Source organism: Polyergus mexicanus, unplaced genomic scaffold (assembly GCF_030449975.1).
Source record: "Polyergus mexicanus isolate NDT 795.1 unplaced genomic scaffold, iyPolMexi1.0 SCAF_13, whole genome shotgun sequence".
NCBI lineage: Eukaryota > Metazoa > Arthropoda > Insecta > Hymenoptera > Formicidae > Polyergus > Polyergus mexicanus.
In genome coordinates, this window is record NW_027223333.1 from 4268231 (window position 1) to 4288042 (window position 19812).

The window sequence follows — 19812 nt, forward strand, 5'->3', positions numbered from 1 at the left end:
GTTATACCACAAGCTGTTAATAGTCTATTATTATGTTGTATTGCGTACTGGATTTTAATGAGATTTTATTCTGCAAGTAATTAAGGATGAGAATTCTAAGACTCCATGTAAGACTTGATGTGATACGAGATATGTGAATGTATAAACAGGAGGAATATTATATAATTGGATTATCACCTGGAACGCCTATGGCTTTGTTGGAAGGGGGAAATGTGATGGAGGCTCACTGACTAGATGTTATTATATGTGTCAACGGAACATTTCCTCGTGTCACTGGATCCCTGTGATTTTAATCCTAAATGATTTCTGGAACTGGCGACACATGGCGAACAATATATGTGATAAGTTTGTGTGTTAGTTGGATCGATGGTGGCAAGTGCTTGCAGAGGAGTAGAGAAACACCTGCAACAGACTCTAAGATCTAATATGTAATGCAGGGTTTATCATTTGTGATGACATTATAATGCCTAAAATTTCATGGAGCTTACAATATTTAAATTGTTCAAATTGTCTAAATTAATGGAATAAATAAACATGTTTGATCTTGGATATTTGTATAAAGTGGAACGAATATTGCAGAACTGATGGAGAATATTACGATTTATTATCGACGCGGACGCTATCATGTGTCCCGTGATCGGCTAAAGCCTTCGACATTGTAAATTCGATAGTTTCGAAAACATAAAACTATAAAATATGAAAATATAATGACGTATAATAACATCGTTTTTTTTAATAAATTCAGTTTATCGATAAAGTGCGTGGATTAATACGTAAAAGTTCGATAAGTGGTACAATTTGTGAGTGAAAAAAAGTTTGCTAGTTACTCGTTGTATCACACGGAAATATTATTTATTGAGTCGTATAAGGGCAACGAATCTCTACATACAAGGTAAGAGTCAGTGAGTGAGAAAGAGAGAATGTGTATTTGTGTGTATAGGCGTATACGTTCTCTCTCACACATACACCCCATGTAGCAAACAGTTAATCGCAGCGAGCGCCTCACGTAATCACCCGTATGGGACGGTGAGTTGCTCCGCTCCTGCCTGCCTTGTGTACGCGGCCCGTAATTCGTTAACTATTTTGGCTTATAATTTAAAAACTAAGCCTCGGAAAAAATTTTGGCAAAGAAAAAATCGTCTTAGAATAGTATCAAGTATATGACATTGTAAGGACAGAAGGTTGTTTTGAATCACCCTGTATATGTGCACGGAGATACGCTAAGAAACTAAATCATGCTTATTTCGTTTGCGTTCTATTTACATTTACATTGAATTTGATAGGATAATTTGTATAAGGTATATACGTGCTAAGAGAAATATCCTTGAATACGTGAGGACATGGAACCGGCATTTTAAAGTTAAACTCAATTTCAAATCTGATTTAATTTGGGATGTGCATTGTCCATAGTCTGGGTTGCGGAAGGTTGCTTGTCTCCCTAAAGTACGAAGGCGGATACTGACAGCTTCTCGATGCTTCGCAATTGAAAGGTGTGTCTTTGCTACTATGGCTTGATTGGTCTGTGTTTATTTCTGACTGGAATTGTAAATGGAGATGGAAGATATTAGCTGAAACTTTTAAAGTTAAAGTAATTGTTAAGTATTAGTAATAGGAAATAAATAATCTATCATTTATGATGAGGCATTATCGGTAAACTAAAGTTGAACTCCTGGAGTTATGTATCGAGATTTGATATTGTACTGTGATTAATCACTGGACAGACTTACAAATATGAATTCAAACCTGCGATGACACGAGATTGAGCAAGAGTTAAACATCTAATCAATTTAGCTGCGTCAAAAGATCTAACCTATTAATGTATAAAAGAAAAACAAAACAATTGTTGGTTTACTAATAGATGCGCACTGATGCATATGAATTGCATACTCACTGAGATAAGGATGCATGGTGCTAGATAACCTCGGAAATATATATTAGGTTGAGTCATTGCGTATTTTTTGTATGTTTTTCAAAGTCATTTATTTATATAAAGAACAAAGATCAATCAATGATATATTTTCCGTTTTGTTCGATGACCTTTTGCCATCTTTCGGTGAGCTTCATAATTCCCCGTTCGTAGAAGGACTTGTCTTTATTGGCGAAAAACTGAACAAGGTGTTGATTTACCGTCTCATTTGAATTTAACGTTATTCCACGCAAAGAGTTTTGAAGAGAGCGAAACAAGTGGAAGTCTGACGGCGCAAGGTCAGGCGAGTATGCTGGGTGGGGCAACACATCCCATCCAAGCTCCAATAATTTTTGACGGGTCGTCAAAGATGTGTGTGGTCTCGCGTTGTCGTGATGGAACACAATTCCTTTACGATTGACGAGCTCCGGACGTTTCTGGATAACAGATTCGTTCAAACTGTTCAATTGTCGACAGTACACATCCGAATTGATTGTTCGGTTCCTTGATAGGAGCTCAAAAAACACCACACCCTTCCAATCCCACCACACTGAGAGCATAACCTTCCTCTGATGAAGTTCTGCTTTTAAAGTCGTTTGAGGCGAATCATCACGTCGGAACCAAGACCGTTTGCGTTCCACATTGTTGTAAACAATCCACTTCTCATCACCAGTTATCATTCGTTTCAAAAAAGGATCGTTTTCTTCACGTTTCATGAGCATATCGCAAATGTTTATATGCGCCGTCAAATGAACTTCTTTGAGTTCACGAAGAATCCAAATATCAAACTTGCTTACGTATCCCAGCTTCTTTAGGTGGACGTGAATACTTTTTTGACTGATCTTCAATGTTTCTGCAATCTCTTGTGTCGTGTAACGTGAGTTTGACTTGATCAATGCCTTTATTTTGTCGTCATCAACCTCGGTGGGCCTTCCTGACCAAGGAGCATTTTTGAGATCAAAATCACCAGCGTGGAATTTCTTGAACCAGTTTTGGCACTGACGTTCTTGTAGAGCATCGTCACCATAAACTTTACGCAATTTTTCACAAGCTTGATGCGCGTTCTTCCCTTTACGGAAGTAAGACAGTAAAATATGGCGAAAATGCAGTTTGGTCTTCCATCTTCAACTTGTAAAATCTTCAAAATTCAACCAAATCGCTCAATTTTTTTTAGAATGAAGCTTAAATCGTCGAGTGGCCTTCACTTGGACACAGTACAATTGGACACGGTGCAAATGGACACGTTACAAATGGACACGAGATTGTGCACACGGTTCAATTGGACACAGTGCATTTGGACACAGTAATTTTGGATACTGTAGCTTTTGGACACATAAGAAAATACGCATCGTTTACTTGGACACCGCTCAATTGGACACTGTTTATTTGGACACCGTTCGTTTGGACACAGAAAGATGCGCACCGTTCATTTGGACACCGTTCGTTTGGACACCGTTATTTGCCCACCGTTCGTTTGGACACCGTTCATTTGCCCACCGTTCGTTTGGATACCGTTCATTTGCCCACTGTTCGTTTGGACACCGTTCATTTGCCCACCGTTCGTTTGGACACCGTTCATTTGCCCACCGTTCGTTTGGACACCGTTCATTTGTACACAGAAACATGCGCACTGTTTGTTTGAATATGTAACAGATGGAGAGAAATAAAAATCATTTTGGGAAAATATAATCAGTATTCTTATAACACTTTATACTGGTAAATCTATGTAAAATATGAAATCGTGAAAAGGAGATACATTTGAAGGTTATAATATCTGTCAAAATAAAATATATTCATACTTATATATCTCTGATACTGATGTCATTAATTTTACATTGCTTTTAGCACTTTGTTTAGCCTTTCGCATATTTGGATGTCATGCATGGATACAGTGGGTTCCGCCCCCCCTGCGGGGGGGCTCCACTTCCGGAAGATATAACCTAACCCAAACCTATTTCTTATTTAAAACAAAAATTTGGTGTGGATTACGTCGTATAATTTAAATCAAATTTTGGTGTCCAAACGAACGGTGTCCAAACGAACGGTGGGCAAATGAACGGTGGGCAAATGAACGGTGTCCAAACGAACAGTGGGCAAATGAACGGTGTCCAAACGAACGGTGGGCAAATGAACGGTGTCCAAACGAACGGTGGGCAAATAACGATGTCCAAACGAATGGTGTCCAAATGAACGGTGCGCATCTTTCTGTGTCCAAACAAACGGTGTCCAAATGAACAGTGTCCAATTGAGCGGTGTCCAAGTAAACGATGCGTATTTTCTTATGTGTCCAAAAGCTACTGTATCCAAAATTACTGTGTCCAAATGCCCTGTGTCCAATTGAACCGTGTGCAAAATCTCGTGTCCATTTGTAACGTGTCCATTTGCACCGTGTCCAATTATACTGTGTCCAAGTGCACCACTCCCTAAATCGTCAGCTGTTAAACGATATATGATAAAAATATCTGTGAATGACTCTAGTACTGCCAAAATTGAACTAATGCCATCTGTTGCAAAAATACACAATGACTTTTTACTCAACCCAATAGCTAGACGATGGAATGCGGTCTGTAGTGGTGATGCTGCTGAGAATCGGTGCAGAGACGCGATGATCCTGTAAATTGGACCTATGAGTGCGTGTTTGAATGATAATTGTACGAATGCGCGACTATGTACTTAACGCATTGTCTCTCCATGACTACATTGTGTATTGTGGGCTGTCTTCGACATGTGGAGGCTATGCGTACATTCACACTTGATGCGGGGTGCATTCAGTACTCTGCGTTGATACCACTGTGGCGTAATATTATGATATGGAGGCATATATATATATATATATATATATATATATATATAGCTAATACTGTGTTACCAAAGAATACGGTTTATCCGAGCATCATGCAGGAGTATCAAAGGTTGAAATGAGGTGTTTAATGTAAATAAAGTACAAACACGAACCCTGAACCCTGAATCCTAAATCATTGCTGAGGACACATCGAGGGATGCTGGGGTGCCGCCGACAGCTAACAGTACGTAAAAGATCTGATTGTGCTTTAATGCTCAAAACTAGTTTTAAATGCGATCCTGATAAGCCTAAAAGGCGATACCTGGAAAAGAAGATTACTGTTAGATACAAGTTATAGGTTAAACTGAATCTTGTAGTTAAACAGGGTTATGATAGCACTCGAGTAAGATGGCATTCCACCAAGAATTCCCGGATTAGTGCTGTGGCCGTATTGGTGTCCGTGCTGAGAGGTCAAACTCTAATTTCACAAACTTTCAATTAATTCCACTTGACTTTTAACGCTTATAATAGATCGGGCACCTCGAAGTTTACGGCTGATCCTCGTGCGCCACGGGTAAAATTTTAGTAGATGGGAAAATGACTATGGCGGCGGGCCACACTAGGGGAAGTCACAGTCACTAGCAATTGAGAGGGCCTTGAACTTGTAATATATAGATCGTAAACTCATGCAAGGTTACATGCGGACTCGGGGAAACGAATGGAGTCATCTCCTAGAACTGGGGATTTTCATCTAAAACCTGGGGAAATTTGTAGGTCCCAGAATTATAAACTAAACTAAACTGAAAGATTTAATTAGCTAACTATCTAGATTAAGTACTTAAAATAAATTATGAATAGTAAGTTGGACGATAATGACGTACCAAACCAGGGGAAATCGGAATCCCCAGGTTTCGGCGGGAGAAGGATTTTGGTCCTTGACCCTCTCCCGTCGTCATCATGCGCAGGGCCGTATAAAACAGCGTTAGGTGGTTCCTTGGTTGATGATCAGGAACTAACGAAGAATAACAACGGATCAGCATTGAAGAATTTACCTGCGGAAGACTGGAACCCTGAGGAGGGAATTGTTAAAGCTTTGAAGGAGATAACGGCTCTAGAACACGAACTACCTTTAAATTGTAGGAAGAGAGTTCGACTCGTGGTGGGAGGTATCACTGACTATACCAGGGAGCTCCTTCTAAAAAGGGCCAAATTAGAACGTGTCTGTAGACATCTCTGGGCCAAGATGAATAGTCAGAGGGGTCAAATACACGTCCTGCAATCGGAATTGGTGAACCGGCTTTTGGAACTAGACACGCTCAGACCTTTTTTGATTAATCAAAAATCCTATGACGGCGAACAGCAGGAAAAATGTAGAGTCCATGTCACCGGATCTCCCGATGCGATTCGTGGAGAGGACATGGTTGATGGGGAACTGGATCCTGACCTGTCCTGTATGATCGGTCCATCGCCTGTTACTCAATCTAAAGGGGAACATGAAGTGGATCAAGACACTTTAAGAGGATGCCGGAGCTACAGCCGAACTTTGACGGCTGAAATAAATCGGATACAGGAGTCGAATGATCTTACGCAGGGGAAAATCATGGAGAAAGCTGTAAATCTTCTGGAGCTGGACATTGCCGCCGAAGCAGCTCTCTCCAGTCTTGTACCGTCGGAAGACCTTGGCGGTGACTGGGAGAACGATCGGGCGGGACGGGCTCGTAGGTGTGGAGAAACCAGCCGTCCTAGGGGACGGTCACCCCGAACAACAAACCATGAAACGGCTACAAATATGAATACGGACACGGACAAGGTTAAAAAGTTACCGCCACAGGGGTTTCAGAGCCCCAGTGACAGGCGGGCGAGCTCTATGGTCCCTGGAGCCTGCTCGTCTTCATCATACGCAGAGCTTTCTTCCACGTCGGCGACGGGCGTGGAGAATGAAATAGATACCGCCGAAGAAGGTCATAGAATCGAGGATAATAGGGACCCTCTGGATCTTACTTTTGTGGACTGTTCTTCTTCATCACCCGGAGGAACTGAAACGTAAAGGATGAAAACGGATAGTGGGGACTTGAGGATAACCCCTAAACAGGATGAAAAGCGGGAACTTGCTGGGAAAATTAAGAGGAAAGCCATGGCCTCGCCGGACGTTATTACCCCCAGTGACGAGGATATAGGCAAGGAATCTGCTTTTCCTAGGAACACGCCTGTGGCGTTAAGGAAAACAAGGCCCAAGAAGAAAAGGACGCAGGCTGCTGTCACTAGGGAGTCTGTGGATCCGTTCTCTGTTAGGTCATCAGATACGGAGAGGAGCTCGGGAACAAACTCCATGAAACAGAAGAAAACATCTGGGGAAATTTCCAAACCCAAACCCGGGGAGTCTGGGAAATTCACTAGATCTAAAGGCCGTAAAAAAGAAGATAGTATTATAATCTCATCGGAGGATGAAGAAACTGGGAAGGATTTTGCACCGCAAGACCTACGAATTATGGAGGCCATTAACGTGGGTTCACTTGGCCTGGACTGCTTGGCCAACGTGGATCGCATGCGCTCTAGGAGTAAGAACCTGCAAGGAGGAATCAGCGGGAAAATGAGAGGGGACCTGAAACGAGCTAGGGAAGTCATCAACACCCTTATCTATAAGGCGGAATCTACGGGGGACCCTAACTTCCTCAAGATAAAAAATAAAGAGCTGTCGGTTGAAATGGATAGGATGAAACTCGATGAAGTCTTTAGGAAGAGGGAAATGGACGAGATAAAAGGTCAATTTGATGAACTCCGCAATGAAATTGCCGAGCTCAAACGTAGGCTGGAAAAGACTGAAGATAGGAGAGACGAGGCTGAAGAAGACAGGAGGAAAGCGAGAGAGTCCCTCAGGATCACAGACTGGAAGTGGAGAAATAAGGGATATAAGTTAGGAGAATTGAGAAAGAAAGGCAAGGTGGAGGACAATGAAACAGGAGGGGAGCCTGGGAAAACTGAAGATGGGGCCTATTCCCCCCCCCCTTCCACAACGTGTACCCAAAGTGAGACCCAGGGTTATCTCAAACATTAGACTGATTCCCCCGACCTCAGTTGAATGTAGGACAGAAGATATCAGAGATAATAACACCCAAATTAGGGATAACTCTGGTAATAGATCCGAGAGTAAAGAGGTCTGGGTGAATGTAAATAGGAGATGGAAGGGATCGGAAAGGAGAAGGGAACAAGTGAGAGGTGACCTACCTGCACGCCAAAACCCTGGTTACACAGCAAATAGGGAACCTGAAAACAATAATGTTAGGACTGGTAAGACAATTGGACTAAAACGGAAACCTCTAAAGAATGCAGCTGTTATGATCACTAGCTATAAGGAAGAGCTCACCTATGCAGAGGTTATAAAAATGGCTAGGGAAAAAATCTCCCTAGACGAGTTAAGGATTCAGTCCACATTAATTAGAAGGGCAGCCAATGGCGGTATGATAATCGAGGTATTGGGATCGGATAGCCGTGATAGAGCTGACGCATTGGCAGAAAAACTTAAAACAATTTTTCAAAACCAGGTGAAAGTAGTTAGGCCCATGGTCAGGGGTGAAATCCGGTTGGTTGGTTTTGACGACTCAGTTTCCGTGGAAGAAGTAAAACATGTGGTCGCACAGAATGGAGAGTGTAAAGAAGAGGAAACTAAGGCTGGACCCATTAGGAAAATGAATAATGGTCTGTTCACAGTTTGGGTACAATGCCCTCTGAGCGCGGCCATCAAGATGGCTAATAGGAAAAAAGTCAGGATAGGTTGGATACTGGCAAGAGTATTAGAGAATAGACCTATTAGAGAATAGACCTGTCCAGTGCTTTAAGTGCTGGAGATTCGGACATGTTAGGCTCGCCTGTATATCAACTGAAGACCACAATGGGTTATGCTTCAAATGCGGAGGGACGGGACATCTAGCCCGAGAATGCGATCAACCTCCCTTTTGTAAGATTTGTGCTTCGGAAGGAAAGAACTTCAATCATAGAATAGGATCATACTTATGCACAGCGGAAAGTAAGGTTGTAAAAACTAGGAACAATTTTAGGCAGTCTCACAGAATGGAGACAGCGCTATGCTAGGGAAATCGGTGTCGATATAACGCGGCGTTCACTTGCCTCCGAGGAACTAACTTGGATTGGTGAAAGTGATCAGAGCTGGGCTTATCCCGCACATGCGCGACGATTAATCATTATTCATTCACTCATATCCGGTTATTCATCCATACATTCATTTACTCACTTACTCACCCACTCACTCTACCCTTCATTCATTCATTTCACTCATTCATTCAATCACATATTCATTTATTCATTTTATCACATTCTCTGTAACCGTCTCGCATGGGCACGTGTGTGTGTGGGAGTCTTTCGAGTGTCGATGTCCATGGTTGGCTTCCATCAGTCATCGGCCGTAAATTTGCGATGACGGGTGGTTGGTCATGAGTGGCCTTCACTTGAACACAGTACAATTGGACACGGTGCAAATGGACACGTTACAAATGGACACGAGATTGTGCACACGGTTCAATTGGACACAGTGCATTTGGGCACAGTAATTTTGGATACAGTAGCTTCTGGACACGTAAGAAAATACGCATCGTTTACTTGGACACCGCTCACTTGGACACTGTTCATTTGGACACCGTTCGTTTGGACACAGAAAGACGCGCACTGTTCATTTGGACACCGTTCGTTTGGACATCGTTATTTGCCCACCGTTCGTTTGGACACCGTTCATTTGCCCACCGTTCGTTTGGACACCGTTCATTTGCCCACTGTTCGTTTGGACACCGTTCATTTGCCCACCGTTCGTTTGGACACCGTTCACTTGCCCACCGTTCGTTTGGACACCGTTCATTTGTACACAGAAACATGCGCACTGTTTGTTTGAATATGTAACAGATGGAGAGAAATAAAAATCATTTTGGGAAAATATAATCAGTATTCTTATAACACTTTATACTGGTAAATCTATGTAAAATATGAAATCGTGAAAAGGAGATACATTTGAAGGTTATAATATCTGTCAAAATAAAATATATTCATACTTATATATCTCTGATACTGATGTCATTAATTTTACATTGCTTTTAGCACTTTGTTTAGCCTTTCGCATATTTGGATGTCATGCATGGATACAGTGGGTTCCGCCCCCCCCCTGCGGGGGGGCTCCACTTCCGGAAGATATAACCTAACCCAAACCTATTTCTTATTTAAAACAAAAATTTGGTGTGGATTACGTCGTATAACTTAAATCAAATTTTGGTGTCCAAACAAACGGTGTCCAAACGAACGGTGGGCAAATGAACGGTGTCCAAACGAACGGTGGGCAAATGAACGGTGTCCAAACGAACAGTGGGCAAATGAACGGTGTCCAAACGAACGGTGTCCAAATGAACGGTACGCATCTTTCTGTGTCCAAACGAACGGTGTCCAAGTGAGCGGTGTCCAAGTAAACGATGCGTATTTTATGTGTCCAAAAGCTACTGTATCCAAAATTACTGTGTCCAAATGCACTGTGTCCAATTGAACCGTGTGCAAAATCTCGTGTCCATTTGTAACGTGTCCATTTGCACCGTGTCCAATTATACTGTGTCCAAGTGCACCACTCCCGTTGGTCATACCTATGTGCGCATGCGCGTATGGTCAGTTGACCTATGCACGTCTGCTTGCGTGGGTGTTTCCGAGTAGTGACGTTCATGGTCAATTTCCCACCAATCTTTATTCGTCAGGGTAACGAGTGTGGTGGTGGTCACGCACGTCCATTTTAGACGATCACCTAGCAGGGTGTGATCGATGAAGATCCTTGCCTGTGTCCTCCCTGGCGGAACTCTGGTGTTATATCAGTGTAACACTAAGGAGTTCTTGTCCGTTAACTTCGGGGTTGGGGGTGGGAAGGGAAAATGGGGGCTATACATATATATAGACGCACAGCACAGGGTACACAGTACAGGATACACAAGCACAGGGCATACTTACCTACTTATTTACGTTTTTCGGGAACTCAGGATGGGCTTGATTAGGTTAAGTCCGTACTTGGAGTCAATATTCAAATTACAATAACAATAGGGAATTATTTAACCTCACACAACTAAGAACATACGTACATACACACATACACACACACACACACACACACACACACACACACATACTCACGCGCCCACACAAGCTTATATATTTAAATACGTTTGGGGAAGAGGATTAAGGAGAGAGGTTGAGAAGGGCAGGAGCCGCAGGGGGGAAGGGGGGGATATCAGGACGGGATCACTGATTACGGAGGTAGTTTTCAGAAGGACCAGTTGGGCACCGGGATGTAATGTGGAATCAGGTACACGGTGTCCGACCTTGTAAGCGGTCAGTGTGGCTGCGAAGGGGGGGAGTTTTTAGCGGGTGCGAGTCCCGCACACGTCCCGGACCGGTCCGGGGTATGGTGCATAACGCATTTTCTCCTTCCATCACAAAAAAAAGGTTAGGTTAGGTTGAATGGGGGACATTGCGGATTAGAGATGGTTGCACATACCTCGGTGACGGGCTCTCTACATGAAATGGCGAAGACAATAGAGTACTGTGGCAAAATAAAATAGGAACATATATGCACGCACACACTGCCTGTCCGAGATTAACTTAAACATATACGGATAATAACATAGTAACCAGTAGAAACGGACTGAAATATGACATTACCTTGTGGTTATATTAGGTAGTAACTCCTAGTTTATGGGAGGTCTCGTGGTCATACAATCGTAGCTGTGCTGTAACTTCTTGAGTGTATATGTCGCTGCGGAGTTTACCCATGAGAGTCCTGTAGCAGCGCAGGAAAGGAACAGGAGGATGTGTGCGTGCATGTATAGTTGTATATGCCGTGAAACATGTGAAATAATATGAACTGGAGCTTAAAAGATTAAAATTCGAACCTCATGCGCGTGTGTATAAACTGTTACTAATTAATATTCGGGACGAAAATGCTTAAGATTTTAAGATTATTAATATGTAAGAGAGATGATAGTATACCATGGCAATGCTATGTATCAAACTGTAAACTTACATTGCACTATCTTACATTCCTGCTTGATGATGACATAGTTCGACAAGATTGCCGGAATTCATACCGATGGACATCGAGGAGAGCGTAACAGAGTGCGTACAATATTAATTGCTAAAATTATTATTATCTTGATATATTGGGAGCGCGATGTATGTTGTTGATCGTTCTCTGCGTTGATCTGCGAGTCGCCACGCTGTCTGAGGCCTTGAGGCATGAACCACGTACATGCTTGGTAGTAGACGGCCGGCATATAATGAATATAATGAATTTTGCGAATACTTACCTGTAATTGGCTGAGATAACTTCTAGATCTTGGAATTTCTCTGAACTATGTAAACTGTTGGAAATAATCTACGAATATAAATAAGTATTTAAAATTATACTGATCGATGGCTCGATATATAATATCTACAAATCGAGCTTTTGAGCGCATGCGCAACAGTTCTAGTAGCTTAATAGTTTAATTGTTTTTCGTACTAAAGGCGACTTATGATTAGGTTTTTCAACGAAAACGACCTAATGTGATGGTGACATTTATACCGCCATGAAAAAAACTATGTATAGATGGATACGGTATGAAAGTCGTTTATGAATAATCTCTTCTGATTGGCTGATCGAATGTGGTCGACCAGGATGGCGGCGATGCCTGGCTGATCGCTATGATTGGCCGATGTAGTGCGGACAACTAAGATGGCGGCGACAAAGAATTCTGATCTGCGCATTGATGTGGATAAACCTAACCGACCAATTTAATGTTAAAACTGATGATCAGTAGTGTGATAAGAGACTTAGAGTTGCTGTGGGCATGTAGAATCTGAAGCTTTATGATTGGCTGTCTGCGAACGGTTGGTCAGGGTCACCAACCGACCAAAAATGGCGGCATTCGGACAGTCATGACAACGTATTCTGGTCTGCGTATTGATGTGGATAATCCTAACTGACCAATTTAATGTGAATATTGATGCACAGTAGTGTGATAATGAGAGATCCAGAGCTACTGCGGGCAGGTAGAATCTGAAGCCTTGTGATTGATTTTCTGTGGACGGTTGGTGTCACCAACCGTCCAAAAATGGCGGCATCCGGACAGTCATGACTGCGCATTCTGGTCTGCGCATTGATGTAGATAATCCTAATTGATTAATTTAACGTTAATATTAATGTACAATAATGTGACAATAATAGATCTAGAGCTTATAATTTATTAAATAGAGCTTATAATTTATTAAATAATACATACGGTGTAACTATTATATACATGTATGGATCCCATGTAGCCCGGTATGGGCCGGATGTATTTACATGTAAACTTACATTACCCTATAATATAATCTGGGTGTTAGTAGAAGGGCGAAATTAAACTTATAATAAATATGGATCTAAAATACGTAAAGGATAATAAAAAAGTACCAGCGCAGGGATGCTCGGATCTCTCAGGGCTCGGCGGGTGGGGGCCTATGATCCCTGGACTCCCCTCGTCGTCAACAAGAAAAGGGCCTCTGGAGGAAAGTACCAAGACCTTTGAATCGAACAATAAAAGTTTGACGCTAACATTCAACAGTAGTGAAGTGACGGAGTATGAAGAACTGATCGAGGTGCTCATGGAACTCTTAAGGGAAATCCCTCCTTCATTTAGGGTCAAATTGCAATCGGTTGTGGATGTGATCCTTAACTTTTCTGGTGAGCTTTGCCGCTCTGTGGCCAAACTGGAGAATGACAAAAAATATATCCTAAGTAAAGCCAACGTACAGGAAGCTAGGATCCGAGATCTGCAACAAGAACTAGATGTCCTTCGTGAGTTATTTCTGGAAAAGGAATGGTTGGATCACTCAAACGATATGGAGATTGGAAATCTCGGTGCACGGGGTTCTTCCGATTTCGCAAGCTTTTCCACAATTACGCGAGCCTCTCACTATCCAGAGGAAGATTATTGTGAACAGAAAAGTTTGAGAGATACTTCTTTTGGGGCCTTTGGCTCCGCTGAATTGGTGTTGCTTAAAAACGCAGCGTCGTTACTGTCGCCCATAGGACCAGGGCGTCAAATTAAATTTATGATGACTACTGCAAAACCTCCGGACAACGACAATGATTTATGGAATATTGAGTTCAATGATACGGTACGGCAGGACGGACTCGCAGGCGTAGCGAAGCCAGCCGTCCTAGGGGAAGGACACCCCGAATAAGAAACCAACCCGCAAACACTACTATGACTATGCAATACATTAAAAGTAAAAAGTTACCGTCGCAGGGGGGTCACATTTCCCCCAGCGACAGGCATTTGAGCCCTATGGTCCCTGAGGCTAATCTGTCTTCATCCAGCGTAGGGCCTACCCCTTTGTCGCCGACGGGCAAGGAGTATGAAATGGCTACCATCGAGAATTATAGTGAGAATGATAAGGATCCTTTGGACCTGACTTCTCCCCCTCATACATTTGTGGACTGCCAGTCGTCTCTGGATAAAGACACCACCGCTCCTAGAAGCTCTAAAAGGAAAACCAAGGTGTCCCCCGTTGTCATTACACCGAGCAATGACGAGAGGAGTGGAAGTTTCAAGGAGTGTAAGGTTGTTGCAACTCCTAAAGGAAAGCGTAAATCAAGGAGAAAACGAGTGCAACTTGCGTCGTCTGATGAGTCCCTGTTGGAGAAATCGGCTGATATAGATGATGGATCAGAATCTGGGTCGCAAATCAATGAAAGTAAAACGTCTAAGAAAAGAAAAAGTAAGTCCAATGTTAAAATAGTTATTTCATCTGACGAAGATGAGGCTGAAAAGAATTTTGCCCCCCAGGACTTAAGAATAATGGGTGCTACAAATGTAGGCTCACTTGGTCTATGGTGGGGAAGGCCGTAAACACCTTCGGCCTTATCCCCTACATGGTGGAGGTTCTGAAGCTATTTCCGGGACAGGTGGCTGGAGTACCCCAACAACCGGGTACTCCTAAGCAGAAGGGGCGTATATTGCGGGGTTCCACAGGGGTCCGTGTTGGGCCCCATCCTGTGGAACCTCGCCTATAATAGGGTGCTGGGTATTGCCCTTCCCCCCGGCTGCAGTGTCGTCTGTTACGCCGACGACATTTTGCTGTTGGCCGGGGGAGAGAGCTGGGGGGCTGCGGTTCATATCGCCAACGTCGGGGTAGCGTGCGCTGTCCGCGCGATCCGTGGCATGGGCCTGCAGGTAGCTCCTCATAAGACCGAGGCGCTATTCATGCATAGGGGGGAGCATGGGGCTCCCCCCGCCGAGGGCCATGTCGTGGTGGGTGACGTCTCCGTCCGGGTGGGAGACAGGTTAAAATACCTTTGTCTCTACCTGGACGCGGACTGAAGTTTTGGCGCGCACTTTGAGCTTCTGGCCTCCAGGGCGGAGTCGGTGGCACTTAGCCTCGGCCGACTCTTGCCCAATCTCGGGGGTCCGGATGGCCGGGTGCGGCGCCTACACGCGAACACCGTCCGGGCGGTGGCCCTTTACGGGTCACCGGTGTGGGCGGACGCCCTGGTGGCCAATCGGCGCGGCAGCATGCTGCTGCGCAGAGTATTTAGGAGGGTGGCCATCAGGGTAGTCTGAGATTATAGGACGGTGTCGCACACGGCGGCCTCATTATTGGCGGGGATGCCGCCCGTCGAGCTCTACGCAGACATGTACGCGCACGTTTACGCGCGTACGCGAGAGCTCGGCGGGCTCGGCGTGGTTTTGACCCCTAAGGTCAAGGCCGCCGTGAGACTCCAGGCTAGGCGACGCGCTCTGGAGAGGTGGGACGAACACCTCTCCAACCCCTAAGATACATCGGGGAGGCGCGTCGTCGAGGCCATCCGCCCTCATTTGATCAAGTGGGTCACACGGGCGGGTGGCGAGATGTCGTACCGTGCGACACAGATATTTACGGGCCACGGGTGTTTCGGCTCGTACCTGTGTCGCATCGGTAAAGAGGACAGCGCACGCTGCCACCATTGTACGAGGGGGGGACGAGGACACGGCGCAGCACACGCTGGAGGTGTGCCCAGCGTGGGCAGAAGAGCGCCATGTTCTCGTCAACGTAATAGGGGATATTGACTTCTCGCTCTCGAGCATCGTAGCGGCTATGCTCGAGAGCGAGGAGTCCTGGAGGGCGGTCACCTTCTGTGAAGCAGTTATGCTCCAGAAGGAGTAGGCCGAAAGGGAGCGAGAGCGGCTTCCCGGAGAACACCCGGGGGGCCGCAATCTGAAATGAACGGTGTCCAAACGAACGATGGGCAAATGAACGGTGTCCAAACGAACGGTGGGCAAATAACGGTGTCCAAACGAACGGTGTCCAAATGAACGGTGCGCATCTGTCTGTGTCCAAACGAACGATGTCCAAATGAACAGTGTTCAAGTGAGCGGTGTCCAAGTAAACGATGCGTATTTTCTTACGTGTCCAAAAGCTACTGTATCCAAAATTACTGTGTCCAAATGCACTGTGTCCAATTGAACCGTGTGCAAAATCTCGTGTCCATTTGTAACGTGTCCATTTGCACCGTGTCCAAGTGCACCACTCCCGTCCCACATAACCCCGCCTCGAACCCCATCGAGGCGGGGTATGCGTAAAGGCATTTCCCCTCCGTTACAAAAAAAAGGGGAAAAGGGGGAGGAATCTAGGAGGAAGGTATCGCTGATTACGTTGATGGTGTTCAAGGACTGTCGAGGCGTCTGATTGTTCATACGCAAGTAGATCTCAAATTCCTCGACAAGGGTGCGGTCCAATTGTGATCACGACAAGGGGGAGTTTTTAGTGGGTGCAAGTCCCACACTACCTGACCACACCGGGTGGTCAGGTGTGCGGAAGGCATTTTCTTTTCCTATCGCAAAAAAAAGGTTGCATGGGGGTGGCAGGCGGAGCGCGAGGGGTCCGGGCTTTCGGACAACCAATTTGGTTTCCGAAAGAGACGGTCCACCTGTGATGCCCTTCTTATGGTGAAGGATATAACTTCCTCCTGTGTTAGGGAGGGAGGCTTCGCGATCGTGGTCTCTCTAGACATTCGTAACGTCTTCAATAGCATATCCTGGAGGGTCATTCGCAGGGCCTTGAGGCACAAATACTATCTGACGTACATACAGAGAATCATGGATTCTTATCTATCGGAAAGAACTATCCATTATATCGGGATTGAAGGAAACTCCACGTGAGAGACATGGAAGCTGGAGTGCCCCAGGGCTCTGTGTTGGGCCCAATCCTTTGGAACATCACGTTCGATAATGTGATTGGGCTCGCAGATGGGGAGGAGAATTGCGAGATCCTTTGTTACGCGGATGACACGCTTATCATTGTCTCCGGTACGCACGTTGGAGATGTGTGTTTGAGAGCCAGTGTATTCGCCACTAGAGTGATCAATCGTATTAATAGTTTAGGGCTAACGGTGGCTAGAGAAAAAACAGAGATCATTCTATTCCATAAAAAAGGTATAGAAGAATTACCGGAATCTATCATGATAGGAGAAGCTTTGATCAATTTCTCACCTAGCATTAAATATCTAGGAGTTTTTATAGATGTGAATTGGTCGTTTAACGACCACTTTAGGTACATCGCTGAAAAAACAAATCGAGTAACTCAAGCTCTCAATCAACTAATGCCGAATCTCAGAGGTCCCGATGAAAAGCGTCGCAGATTATTCGCCAATGTAGTTATGTCGGTTATGTCGTACAGGACTCTGGTGTGGGGAGATACACTGATCTCCAGCAAACTATCACCCATGCTGGTTGGTTTAGAGCGCACAGTAGCGCAGCGTGTCATTTTTGCATACCGGACGGTTTCGAGCAACGCAGCTTTGTTGTTGGCTCGCTTGCCGCCTTTACGTTTTTTAGAGTCAATGCGGAAACGATTTACGAATGCACTAGGGAATCTAGGGATAATGGGGATTTCTCTAGGGAAACCAGGAATGAGATTAAAGAGGAGGAGCATCTAAGTATGTTGAACGAATGGCGAACCCAGCTGGAAAGGCCGAATACACCCGGGGAGTTAACGAAAATGGCCATAGTCCCTAGGATGGAAGCGTGGATATCTCGCGAGGCTGACGGAATGACCTTCCACGTGACACAAATATTTACTGGACACGGTTGCTTCTCGAAGTATCTCTATAGAATCGGTAGGAGGAACGATTCGAGTTGCGACTTCTGTGGTGAAGAAGACGATGTCTATTGCGCAATTAGGGATTGCCCGAACTGGGATACGGACAGAATTAGGCTCAAACGAAAGCTTAATTTAAATAGGGACTTCACGCTTGGCGACATTGTCGAAGCCATCGTGGGGTCAAAAGAACTTTCTCGGCATTCGCCGAAAAAGTAATGAGAGAGAAGGAGGAGGAGGAGAGACGTCGAGAACGATTAGGGCGCGCTCAGCTTCCACCACTCAGGGATGACGAGTTGGACTAGGATAAGTAGTAGGTTTTCCTCTTCGACTCGTGATACACACTACATACCGCATACTACCACTTTCATTTTTCCGCATTTATTCACTCACTTATGCATCACCCATCACTCACTCATTATTTCACTCACTCATCAATTCACTCACTCATCTATTCATTCACTCATTGTCTCCATGCACGTAAGTTCTGTGTAGTCGGGAGGTGAAGGGTCAGTGTGAACGTAACTAAATGGGGAGGTGTTAGTCGGGTCACATTAGATCGTTTAGTCGTTGGCTGGCTGTCGCCCGAGGCAACAAGTTCTCTTTTCGGCCTGTGGGGTTCCGTTTTTCATCGTTACGCGATGAAGAGGGGATCTTCAGCATGGGGGGATGAGGGGGGTGGGTAAAGGGCGGGGCGGGGGGGGGGCGTAACTGGGGTGAGAGACACCGGGGACATTTAACACAGTTCGTTGTCGTAGGGTGGCCTATCGGGAGATAGATACATACCTGGGACGGGTTACACGAAACATTTTTACACACACACACAATATACTTAACAACATGTACACATAACATTTGGGGTTACTGGAGGGTGGGGGGTAGAGCAGGAGCCACGGGGGGTGCGGGGGGGCTGGAAAGAGGAGGTGGATTACGGAGGAGTCATGCGAGGGCTGTCGGATCCTGTAGAAGTCATGCGGAAGTAGGCCCTCGGGATCTGACAGAGGAAGGTCCGAGGAGATCGCGGAAAGGGGGGAGTTTTTAATGGGTGCAAGCCCCACACTATCCGGTCATACGGGTGGCCGGATGTGCGAAGGCATTTTCTCCCTCCTCGCAAAAAAAAAAGGTTGCATGGGGGTTGGAATCGCTCCGGAATGGATCTGAGACTAAGTCCACTGACAGCTCAGTGCTCCGATATTTAGGAAAGTGGATATAAAGGGCTCCAATCAAGGAAAAAAGTGTGCCGAAATGCGTTTCAAAGGATTGCGCGTCGATTGATATAATAATAATTTTTGCTCCGATTTTTAACTTGTCATTATAAAGCTATATATTAATTGTGCCACGAGGTGTGCGCGTAATGGCGGTCGTATTCTGAGCCCCGGAGCACTCCCAAGTTCGTGATTATGTATATAATAGTTGATATTTAATAGTGCTTTTGTCTCGTGTGTTGTGTTCATGATTATAATTAATTATTATATTGATCTTGTAGGTGTGTATAAAATTCAATATGTCGGAAGACCTTTGGAGCCACGTCGTACCGTTTTACGGATATCAGTTGGAATAACCTGTGGTCATTTTGATTGCATAATGGTTAATTATTTATTGCAACGTTTAGCAGGAGACTTTTGTCTCCTGAAGTTTTTATACGACGTGATATTATTACTGATTTACTATGATGGCATAGAATATAATTATTATTCTGAGGTAATGATTTTGCTTAATTCAGACAGCATTGAGATATGAGATACGTTCTACTAATTTGACTTAATGATCAGTCCTATTTTGGACATTCATAGACTTAAATAAAGTAAAGCTAATGAAAACAATAGTTATTATAAATCATATACATATAAATCCGCTGGTCATATTGCCCATGAGGCTATTTCACGAAGCAAAATATGTTAAATACTTTATACTGCTCATATAATAAAACGGAGACTGATGGGCGCACGGGATTGGCTGATACACTCTGCGAGCGTTTAGTTTGGGGAGTTAT

The 19812-nt window shown here is 44.5% G+C and overlaps 2 protein-coding genes across 2 annotated transcripts; both read left to right on the forward strand.

Moving 5' to 3' along the window:
- The first annotated feature begins 6738 nt into the window (after positions 1 to 6738).
- On the forward strand, positions 6739 to 8506 carry LOC138938977 (uncharacterized). The gene is made up of 2 exons (XM_070306403.1): positions 6739 to 7714; positions 7764 to 8506. Exons 1-2 carry the CDS (start codon positions 6739 to 6741, stop codon positions 8504 to 8506), a joined length of 1719 nt encoding a protein of 572 aa, XP_070162504.1.
- A 6843-nt stretch (positions 8507 to 15349) lies between these two features.
- Positions 15350 to 15887, forward strand: LOC138938978 (uncharacterized). The gene is made up of 2 exons (XM_070306404.1): positions 15350 to 15489; positions 15614 to 15887. Exons 1-2 carry the CDS (start codon positions 15350 to 15352, stop codon positions 15885 to 15887), a joined length of 414 nt encoding a protein of 137 aa, XP_070162505.1.
- Positions 15888 to 19812: the final 3925 nt, after the last annotated feature.